The sequence below is a fragment of the Anser cygnoides genome, chromosome 1 (genome assembly GCF_040182565.1).
Source record: "Anser cygnoides isolate HZ-2024a breed goose chromosome 1, Taihu_goose_T2T_genome, whole genome shotgun sequence".
Lineage (NCBI taxonomy): Eukaryota > Metazoa > Chordata > Aves > Anseriformes > Anatidae > Anser > Anser cygnoides.
In genome coordinates, this window is record NC_089873.1 from 27,237,982 (window position 1) to 27,250,106 (window position 12,125).

The window sequence follows — 12,125 nt, forward strand, 5'->3', positions numbered from 1 at the left end:
TAATGAGTTCCCCTTCTGTTCTCTTCTACCCTTCACCTCAGGATAATATATGGCATGGAACAGACAAAGAACTTTTCAGGCTGTAATTATAATAATTAAAAAATGTTTAGCAATTTCTTTCAATGGAGTAAACAGAGTGAAGAATTCCAATAGACGCACAATGCTATTTGTTGGAACATGTGTTACCTATTGTAAAAAAGTACATAGGGCTTGTCCAAATACATCCTTGCTGTCATTTCATGCAGGAAGTGAAATCAAGCCAGGGACAAATCTAATGTAATGATGCTGAACAGCACAAAATCCAGCATACTAATTAAGCATCTACTAGATTTTTTAACACATCAGTTTCTAAATGCTGAAATTGAGAAAATTGTAGTTAAATATTTAGAGAAGAACACACACACAGATCCCATAGATATTAATTTCTTTTGTGAGGTCTTCTAATATCAGCTAACAAATCTCACACCCAAGGAGAAAGTACTCTTTTCAATATTTGTTTGCATTTTTAATGGTGTAAATGTCATATTCATCTACGTCAGCAGCAAACAGTAAGAACGCCTGTGGACTTAGTATAGAAGAGTACAGTGTAGATGGTTTAAGGTAATATATCTTTTCACAGTAAATAATGAATATGGTCTTGTTAAAAAAAGCAACAACGACAACAACAAAAACTCAGAATGGACTTCGCTTGGAAATTCTTTGTTATCAAAATCATTTGATAGATTTACATCTTCATGCTAAGAACACATTTTAGCAACTATTATCATAACAGAACGTGCCAGAAAATAGTTTCTAAGAAGCACGCCTTTCAACAATCAGTGGTTATTGACTTACAAGCTTTATATTTATATGATTTGTATATATTCAAGGCTATGTCAGGAGTTGTAATGGTGTAATGATAGAATATATGCATGCTATTTATGGGGCCCCTCTTTCTTAAAGATGTCTCTTAAGATCTTCTGTCTTCTGCCTCCTCAAAAAAAGAAAAAGCATTTGTGAAACTGAAGGAACAGAGTAGTGGTCTTGATTGTCTCCATTTGATCCTCATTAACCATTCCCTCTATTTTACCATTTTTTCTACAGTACCAATGTCTTTACCTTCTCTATCCCTGTCCTTTTCTTCATTGCCATTAATATTTCCCATGTTTATTTTTACAGTTACCCCCGTTCATGCTGCTACCTCCTTCTCACCTATCAAAATATTCCATTTTTCTCCTTCTTCTTCCTCCTTTTGTTGGGGAGAAGTTGCCTCTGAACACACTTTGTGATTTCCTTTCTGTAGTACAGACCATTTGCAATAAATTAGAAAACTACCAAAGGTTTTGTTGTATATTAGGCCAAATAAAGCCAAATACAAGTTAAGCAGAAGCAGTGCCAAGGGCTTCAAACAGGAGCTGCAGTGCTGCTCCACCCTATTTTTTTCTCTTTTCTTATAAGACAAAAGTATATCATTCTCTCACTCATGATTATTTCTATGCTTCTAAGCAATCGTATTCAACTCTAATATTCCAAAGAAACAAAAATGGAACTGGAACAAACCTCTAGATCTGAGTTCAGTGATTAGTAAAAATTTTCACAAAATGAATTTAAAATGGCAATATCTCTTTCAGGCAGAAAGTCCACATATTATGTCAAATCTCCCAGTACAACCATTGCATCTCAGACCCGACAACCCAAAAGCTGGCTACCTTTATACTTTTTTCATCTCGCACTGATATGATCCACTGGCACCGGCAGACTCCTCTAACTGAAATTCTTGTCTGTGGCCCAAAAGCATGGGCAGGTCAGCTGCTAGCGCAGCTGGTTCCCTGGGGGCTCCAAGTAGATAGGCTGGCACAGTTTCCTTTCAGCAAGGGAGCATCTCACTTTGGAAAAATCAATACTGACTCAGAGGAATAAATGGACCAACTTCAAGCAGTTTATCAGCAATCATAAAAATATGTTTAATGGAGCTACTGTGTTATGTTCTACGTTGATCTCATTTGGTTAAAACCTGTTTCAGTCAAGAGAGCTCTGCCTGCCCCTCTCCCTGTATTAGGCACAGAGTAGATTATCTTGGATGCTGTCCTATCTTCCATGTAACTTCTGGAATCATATTTAATTCACTTACCCTGTACTTAACCTACCCACATGTTTCAAAACTCTGCTTCTCAGGAATATTTCACCATACAGAAAGCGAGTTTTGCCAGCATTTGTATGAGTTTTGGGTGAGTCTGACATTCTGCCGAAGGTCACAAACTTTTGTGAAAACAAAACTTATGAATTTGGATCTTGGATCCCTCAAAAATGGATCAGATGAAATCTAACAAAAGCCTGAGCTTCAGAGAACATAGGTGGTTAGAGAAAAGCGATATACCTAAATAAAATACAAATTTTAAAAGTAATTTCTAATTTGAAATACTTTAAAGAGATCTGTTTTTCTGGCTTCTGGCCCAGGAAAATGAGGTCTCTGGTATGTTCAATCTGGTTACCCAAGAGCCAAGATAGACAAATATACTGAAAATTCTTATCTTTTAAGAATGTTCCCTAGTGAGTATGAGTCTGAAACACAGAACTTGATTTCAAAGCTTTACAACCTCAAAATCTGAAGTTTAGTTCAGACCTGTCTTACTTTCAAGATCACAGCTTTTTTGAAAATCAGGACAAACAGAAAGTTACACTTTCTGCAAAATGAACAAGGAGTAATTTCTAGTGCACCTTAAAGCAGCTGAAATAAACTCACCTAACAGTGAAACAAATGTTGGATGAACAGGCTTTTTTTTTTTTTTAAGTTTAAAATATATAAAAAAACTCCTAAATACAATTTATATCAAGTCCACAATTTCTGTTTCAACAAAAACTGATATTTTACAGCACAATCTTCATTTAAAGATATCAACTGTCTAAATTAAAGGAAATTCTTGACATTTTCTTCCAAGTAACTGATCACATTTCTGGAAGTTTACCCACTTCCAATGAGCTATTCTCAATTTTTATAAACAAATGTCTTCTTTCTACTCTAGCATTTTTTCTGTCTTTTTTTTTTTTTTTTGGCTAACTATCTGACAATTACTATCTTTTCCTGTTAGCTAAAGGGTTGGCAGCTTTCAGACATCTTTTTCATGTATGGACTCACCTCACCTACTACCTGTAGTGAAGACATCTAAGCTACCTGTTCTCTCTAAAAAATCAGTGAAAAGATGCAGGAAATTAATTTGTGCTATTTTAGTTGATTACATTAGGATGAGATGAACTTCACTTTGGCATGCCTGTGTCTGTCCCCAGCTCTGAAGACAGTCCAGGTAACCTTCATGGTTGTCCACACTGCAGGCATCTACATGATTAGGTAACCAAGCTACCTCTTAATATCCACTTGTAGAGAGTTGCTTACTATGAAGCACTCAGTTCCAGATTTGAGTCCTTATTGTTCCTCTCTTCCGCTTTCTAATGTGTCAATAGCCCTTGTGAACAATGGGCACAAAAACAGAGCACTAAGCACTTCACTCACTGTCTGACTAAAGCTGTCAAACTGCCTCACAACCCCTACGGATTAGTTCAATTGTGCACTTGCATTCAGCTCCAGATTTGATATTCTGTGCAGACTAGTAGGACACCTGCCAAAAAAACAATCAGCAGGGATAAAAGAGGCTGGAGAAGTACAGTGAGATGCAAGCAAGGATATGTGCTTCCATTTCAGGGCGTCCTTGTCATTGTGGAGAACTGGTCACACGAGGATAGATGCCATCCTTTGTGAGGAGATGCCAAACATGCAGGAATACAAACCAGGGCTTGGCATATCTCTTTCTTTACCTATTCTCTTATGGTCTTATTTGAAAATGCATTTACCACACTCCCTGTAAAAACAGCTCAAAAAAGACAGAATCTGGCTGCGGACTTCTTCTGTACTGTTATATGATTTGATTGTGCATAGAAACACTTCCTCTGTTTGCATGCCATGTTAAACATTACATCCACGAGCAGCTGGTGCCTGTCAAATCAGAACATGTGTTTACTTTAAGAGTGGTAGCCTCTTAAAGGTAGTTTGCCATTATGTGTTTATGGCCTCTTAGGTAACCATTGAGGGATCGAATGAACTAACTAGGAGGAAAAACATCTCTTACCTTTCAAAGAGGCAAAACCAGAAGTCATAAAAGTGTGATTTTAAAACAAATGAATTATTGCATCTCTTCAAATGTGATACAGTGCTTGTTTATTTTTTAACTATGATGATTATAATGGGCCTACTTCTGCAGTCTTGACTAGAAGAATGCATTCTCTTGAGATGATTTTGTTCAATGCTAGCAACATGCATCCTTGAAAATTCCTGTAATAACCATTCAAAGGCTTTACCTTCTTAACTCAGCAAATTACAAAAACAAAAGAAAAATCTACACCCTTTGTACAGTATGCTATTAATAATGATTTTTCATACTAAAAGTCTGAAAATCATGCCATGTTCCTTCCACGTTTATCCTTACATCAGTAATGAAGATTTTGCAAACCCATTAACTGCTATTACAAATTCTCATTTACATTCGTGCTATCCCTGCCATGACATTAATATGATCCTTGAGCCTCGATGGAAGCTGCACTGGTGGAATTACTACAAATTTAGTAGCAAGTTTCCATAGACATATAAACTCATCCAGTTCACATCTCCCAGTGGTTTTTGCCATTCAGCAAAGTGAATAAAAAGCAGTGAAATATGCATGATGTTCTCAGTATTAAATTTGTTCATACTTAATTGGACCTTAATTTGAAGTGCTAGCGCTAGTTCATTTTCTCTTGCTAATTGACTTTTATCGTGTGTGATGAAAAGTACTTGATAAAAGTGTAAAACACCTTGTCAAAAAGAGAAAGGTAGCATAAGCTAAGGCATCACCAGTTCACTTTATCTTATTTTTCAAGTACCTTTAATCTTGTCTATGGGGACTGTCTTTAGAAAAAGAGTGAGTTCAGATTCTGGCTTCTGTCTATTATAGCATGTCAACCTGTGATGTTAAAGGTAATACATTTGTAATAATATCTGCACACTCAGAATTTAACCCATTCAAACAGGTTATTTCAGAAAGGTTAACAAGTAAACGATAAATAGTGAGGACTAGTGATCTGTGCTGGACTAGTTTGATCTAGAAGTTGAAAGTCTTCACAAAAGGCTAACAGTGGAGGAGGAGCAAGCTGCTCCAGACCGTATGACTAAGTGCACAATTCAAATGCTTTTTAAACTCCGACAGGCTTGGTGCCGTGACTACATCCCTGGGGAGCCTGGTGTTGCAAATGATAACTCCTTAGCAAGTCAGCTATGTACCAATCCAAAAAAAAAGCAGAAAAATGTAGCACCAACCGTTCTGAAAATTCTCATGCATCCCCAAACTATTTAAATTACACTTACTTAATATTATTTGAATATCTGCATAGACCTAAAACAAAGTGCAGAGCACCTCGGATGAAATCACCCAGCGTAAGTGTCCCATTCTACTGATGGGTAAGAACGCTGTGTGCCAGAAAGCCTGAAACCTATGTATATGGTATGGCATGACCACCATAGAGTGGTGGTAATATGTGGTATTGGTGGTAATACCTGTGGTATTTTATTGGCACAAGTGAAGACAAGGGGAAAAACACATTGAATTTAGGAATAGTACTTATTGCTTTCTCTGGGTCAATTTTTCAGCATGCTTCCTCTATAGGGCGAAGGTGGAGATAGAAAAGCAAAAGGGACATTTCATAGGTGTGTTACTACATGATACATGTAGTGATGTGTCCATTCGCTCACGGGGTCAAAGGAGATGTCTTTGTCTTCCCAAAAAAAAAAAGCTTTTGTGAGCATGGAGCTTGAAAGAAAATCTCAGTCAATCACTGTTAAGAGCTTTATTTTAACTGACTTTCAACATATGTCCAATAAGGAAATAAACTCTCTTTTATCACTAAACCCTGGTCCACCTTTAAGAGCCCGTGTAAGAGCTAGACTCAGCAACAGTCTTGCATTCAGATGAACTGTATAAACTACCTCGTAAAGTTGCAGAGAAGAAGAAGTGTACTCCTTTAGGCAAAAATCCTCAGGTATCTGTTCTTCATGAAGAACAAGGATACATACAGCCACAGACCAACAAAGAACTAACCCTTCATTTAATAATAAAACCCTAAAAAATGCACCCTTGGAAGAAACAATGAACTAATATTTGAAATCCATTCTTAAATCTGCTATACTCTGCTATACTATGTGGTAACTTGGATGTGAAATTTAGTGAGACTAACAAGCACAATAATAGCAACAAGGTAATGCATTTGGATTGATTCCAAACCATTCTGCCTTCTCTTCAGTCCAACCCGATTTATTCAGGTTCAGTACAGAAGAAAGTATCCTCAGAAATATCAAACTTGGTCTCAAATAATGAGCCCTGCTAGGAGGTGAAGCATATCACTCAGCACAGAGCTGCACCGACACAGATCAAAGCTGGCTTGATCAAGCCTGTTTGGAGAACAAAGGAGCTCCAGCCTACCAAGACCAACACACTGATCTGTCCCACCAACACAGAGACACCAAGCCATCCCACCAACACCGAACCAACCACATTCTGCTCTAGCAAGGGCCTGGGCTGGAAAGCCTCCTTGAGCAAGGACAGTTTCGAATTGGCGCAGTCAGTTCTTGGAGCTTTGGCATTAGCTACAGCTCTTAACACTGGAGTTAAGGACTTCTCACTTCAGAAAGCCTGAAACAGAAGTTGCTAATTCTCCTGTCTTCAGAAGCTTTCAAAGAAGATTTCCAGCAAACCACAATCCAAACACAGGCTGAAATGTCCACAAGCATATAAGAACAGATTGCTTTATCACTTAACTATACCCTGCTCTGAAATAAAATGCAGTAACTTCATCTTACTTTTAAACAGGCTGGCTATTGTTTTCTTGCTTGACTGGCGCTAAGGAAAATGTTTCACTGTGTGGTCTAAAGAAAGATCCTATTCAGCACAGTTAAATATTTATTGTTTTCATATATATGTTACTGACAAAACACCTGATCTTATGACACAGCACTAAGTGTGGAAAGGTATAAAATGCTGGATCCTTTTATATCTTTCAATGTGAAAAGGTGTCCTTTCCTACACTACCTTCTGGCAACATCAGACAAACACAAGGACATTCCAACGTCATTGCATTATGGACTGCATGGCATGTAAATTTTGGTCCTGCAATAATTTCCAGAGTGAAAATTTTCAGCATGCACACACGAAAAAGCTACTAGTTCAGTCAAAATTTTCCTCTAAATAATTCAGGTTGCTGGCACAGCATTCTAAATACCTCCAGAACATTTTTGAGACATGAAAGGAAGGAGGAATACAGGTTAATTTCTCAAAATTGTAAGGAAAAGTAGCATTATCTCTGGAAAGTAATGTACATATATATATAAATAATATATATATATAAATATATATGCGTGTATGAAAAAAATGTAGAAACAATACTTCTTACCTCATTTCTTCAATATTATCAGGTTTACTTGGGTTTTTAGCCAGCACGGAAGACTAAGAACACAGATCTTACAATAGCTGAGCCAGCTTATTTAGCTCCCAGAATCAGCACCGTCAGTGTATCTCTGAAGGAGCTGGCAATGGACTGACCTGGAGTTCTACGAAATCTGGATGCTAGGATGAGTTCTTTAAACCTCAGAAATGTCCTGCTTACTTAAAACTCCACTCCCTGACTTTTTTTTTTTTTTTCGCTTCAGTCTTAAGATTTCTAGATGACTGACCTCTTCCAGTTGGCAGGCTTTGATGACACTCTTGTATCGGTATTCATCATAGGATACACCAAAAATTATGTTTTCTTTTATTGTTCCAGGCATGATCCAGGAGACTTGAGGTGAAAAGGATATCCTTCCACTGTGTTTAATTTTACCCTGAGAAGGCTCCAATTCTCCCATTATCAACATCAGAAGAGAAGTCTGAAAAAAAATATATATTAATGGTTAATAATCAGAGACCTGTACAACCATAACAAATGCTAAACAAAAGAGGAGTCACTCTACTAAAACAAAACAATAGGATGGTACTTTTGTTCTGTAAAGAGTGTCCCTACAACCATTAATTTAGTATAAGCAGCAATTAATGGAGATTTTTATGACGTATATCTGAAAGGCCTCTGAAGTGAGAGAAACTTCATTCACTGAACAAGAAAAACTAAGATGCCCTGTAAACAAGGTATGGTGCCGCAAAAGCATGTGTTTTTAATTAAAATTTTGTCACTTTTGCAAGGTAAAAATGTGAGTGTCTATGAGAGACATATAAACATCAGGTGTTACAAGTATTCCTGGTGAAAATTTTTAACATCAGTAGCTATTCACTTGTTCTTTGTACAACACTATTCATGTTTACAATCTTGCTAGTGTTTATAAGCCTTTTATCTGTATTGCCCTGAAAAGTGCAATTTCTCTGTCTGTGGATTTAATTGCTCACAAACTGCTCAGTGTGATCTGAAGTTTCCTCTGTAACTGTTAACTCATTTACGTGAATACATGACCTAAGCATATTTACTATTTCCCTTCATAAAAGAATTGATTGCAATTTCAGTACTGACATGTTATAATTTCAAAGTTAATCAGTAGCTTCTAGTAACCTTGTCACACATCACTAGCTACTAGATCAAAGAACAGAGTTGAGAAATACAAGGAAAAAATATGTTACAAAGGCATTCCAATGGTGTTCTTATCACTAGTAAACAGTCAACAAAGCCGGGACGTAACAGCCAAAGATCTAAAAATCTACCCAAGTCACAATTTTATCTTCTCAACCCCAGAGATCCTTTAACCTGACAGGTTATACAATATGCAGAGGGAGTCTCACGAGATGTCTTTCCATCATACCAGAATCTAAATTTTCCCACAAGCTGAGTAAGAAATTTTTGATCTTGCAAAGGGTAATTGCTTAGTATGTTTTGCACACTGGATGTAAACCCACTTTGTGCTTTAATTTAAAGTGTCATGTATTTTAAATTAAAATAAATAAATAAATAATATTTACTAGTGAAGTTGTATTAAAGAGTTGATATCAGGCTTCATAGCAATTATAGAAAAAATAAGTACACAGTACGTTCCAGAGGCCTGACAATTCCTGGAATTTACAGTACCAGCCTTAAGCAACAAGAAAGAAACCATAAATTAAGAGGGTGAAAGGAAAGGAGAAACTTTTTTTGCTTGGGAATTAAGTGTAAATCTTATTTTACATAAATCTTTCAGATAATATTATAAAGCTGTTATCTTTATTGCCTGGAAAAGTGCAGATTTGTTGCATATATATAATGCTCACATAGACTGCTCTGTGTGATCTGAATTTTTCTAAATTCCCTAAGTAGCCAAATAAATGAGATATATATAAATCTTTCTATAGTAACTGAAATTTTTGTATTACAAGTATCGGCTTTAGCAATAGGCACTTGAGGTTAATAGAGACTTGAGCAATGTAAGAAAACTATTCTGTTAATTCAGAATTATCATAGTAAAATGCAATCCAACTTATCATCAACCTCATGTTCTCAGTCCTTTGTTCTTTTGTATTGGTGTCATTTCTGAAAAATATTAAAGCATTGACCATATTTAAATTGATGGGTCCTTTGCCATTGACTTCAACAGACCAAAGATTTCATGTGGAATTACAGAATCACAGAACGGTCAAGGTCAGAAAGGATCCCTGGAGGTCATCTTGTCCAACTCCCCCTGCTCAAGCAGGGACGCTTAGAACAGGTTACCCAGGATCTCCATGATTTGAGCTTCCACACCCAGAAGAGTCCAAATCAATGAAAGTAAAGGAAATCAGAATACCTTCACTGATAATTTGTTAAGCAGGAAAAGAAAATTTGCCAAACACATAATGAATGTTTGTTTTGACTTTCACTTCTTCTCAGAAGACCCCCTGAAACTGAAATACCTAATTCCTTGCAGTTCAAAGTGAATATGAATATCAAAATTCAACTCATTTCATAGTAAAAAGGTTAATTGGATGTATTATCTGCAAACTAAATGCACTGATAGCATTTTCCAGTTCTAAAATTATTATTTATCTAAACCACAACTTTTCTCAGAAAACCACCGGTTTTAACAGCACCTCCACAGACTTATTCCACAGGCTTTTATATGGGACTGAGTGTGTGTGTCTAAGCTACACACTGTAGGAAGTGGAGCCCATATGACCAGGTGTGCCACATATCCGGGGTATGCATCGTAGTTACCAGACTTATCAGTGTCAAGCTTTATAAGTTTTTTAGTTTTCTAAGTTAAATTTCTATTTCCTTACTAAGTCTGTATCCTTGTATGTACAAAAACCACCCGGCAAACTCTTTCTCATATTGGCCACAGAGAAAAATTTAAAACAATTATGGGACATTTTATTGAAACATATTTTATTCATACTTTTTCCTGCAGCTACCAATACCATTATATTATTCCTTAAAATTGATATGACTTTTGTTGAAACAACAGAAATAGAAATACCTTGCCCGCTCCAGTAGATCCAGAAACAGCTAATAGCTCTCCCTTCTCAATCTTGAAATTTATATCCTGAAGAACAGGAGATGCATGAAGGGGAAAATTGCTGAAGAAGAGATTGTTGTCATTGCTAGGACCTTTGCTGTTGTTTTCCTGTTTTGCTTTTACAAAGAGCTCTCCAATTCCCTGCAACATACATATTTGTGTGTTTGTACGTACATTAAAAATGAATAGGACATGCATATGCAGAAATTTATATCCTTCTATAGGCTTACAAAGACTTGTGAACTTACTTTGCTGACATTACTTTTCCTATCTGTAACCCATCTATTATATTCTTAAAATAATATCTATTTTAATGTATACATTGTATTTGCTCCTAAATTTGTAGACATAAAAAAAATATTCCTATAATTGAACTGCTTTCTAATGTTTATAACTTGCAGGAGCTTGATTTTGTTTCCAGGCTAGTTTAAATCTAAAATAACTTACAGGCCTTAACATTTACTAAAAAGCCTCTTTCAAAGTCTCTCAGCTGTGGATAATTTGATATTATGCATTCATTACTTGCCACATATTCCTTGCCTGCTGTTAGCTGAAGACAGTTAAACTGAAGGTGTGCAGTCTGCTGTTTTTAGAGAATGCTAAGGCAAATATCAGTAAAAACAAAAAAAAACCTAAACTGTATTCGGTATTTGAATTTATTTTGGGTGAAAGTACTGACCTCATCCCAAAAAGCTGTTACTTTGTCCACTTCAACCCCAGTTGTTGTTAGATTATACTCCAGGGCTTTATATTCTTCTTTTAGCAAGAAATCCTAGAAAGACAACGAAAGCAGATTACAGGAAATGAAAAGGGATGACAGGTGTATCACACAAAGCGGTACAGACTTGCCAACCCTGAGCACTAGTTAATATTTCTGATAGTGCTATTGCATTCTAGTGTTTTCAAGTGAGGCATAAATGCAGCTTATACAATGTCTTTCAGATGCAGAAGAAAATGGTTTCTGAAGCTTCCAATTCTTACATTGTTAGTGAAAATACAATGATGAATGTATTTGGTTCTGGTTTGGAAAGAATATAAAAACTTGGCATTTCGTTTGCTTTCAGGACTTGCATTGGGCAGCCTTAGCCCTCCAACCTTAATCCTTTTCAAATATACCTTTGTTTCTGGAGTAGGACATGGAAGGTTACACTCTGGTAGGCAATGAAACAAAGCAGCTACATGTTTCTAACTCACTATTCCAAAACTGAAAGAGTTTAAATGAATTAGAATTATGTCTCCATCGGCACAAAAGGCAGATAGTAATCCTGGCTAGGCTAGCACTGAAGTAGTGTCATTTCAAATGACAGAAGTCAGCAACCCTACACTTGTTTATGTTCTGGGATTATATAAGGAGAAAGAAGTGTAAATCCATGCTAATGAAGGAAAGTTAACTTTTCTATTCCATGATTTTCTTAAGGTTATGCAGTCTGTATGTACCATCTCCTCTAAATTGCCTTTTAAAATTAGCTGGGACCAAGAAGGTCTACTGGGGCAACAGTGGGCAAAAAAAGGGGAAATGGTAAGGGGGAAAATACAGTTCTCTACAGTAAACCTGAAAGTTTCCCAACGAGCACAAGTGGAAGTGAAAAAGCAGATGATTGTAAGGACAGGTACCAAAAAAAAT

General features: G+C 36.4%; 1 protein-coding gene across 1 annotated transcript in view; it reads right to left on the reverse strand.

The window, feature by feature from the left end:
• CFTR (CF transmembrane conductance regulator) overlaps nt 1–12,125 on the reverse strand; it is an 86,272-nt gene that overhangs the window by 46,417 nt on the left and 27,730 nt on the right. Inside the window, exons 9-11 of the mRNA XM_048050990.2 lie at nt 11,181–11,273; nt 10,463–10,642; nt 7,730–7,921 (exon numbers count right to left, since the gene is read on the reverse strand). Of these exons, the coding sequence (XP_047906947.2) occupies nt 7,730–7,921; nt 10,463–10,642; nt 11,181–11,273 (465 nt within the window). The remainder of the gene's footprint in view (nt 1–7,729; nt 7,922–10,462; nt 10,643–11,180; nt 11,274–12,125) is intronic.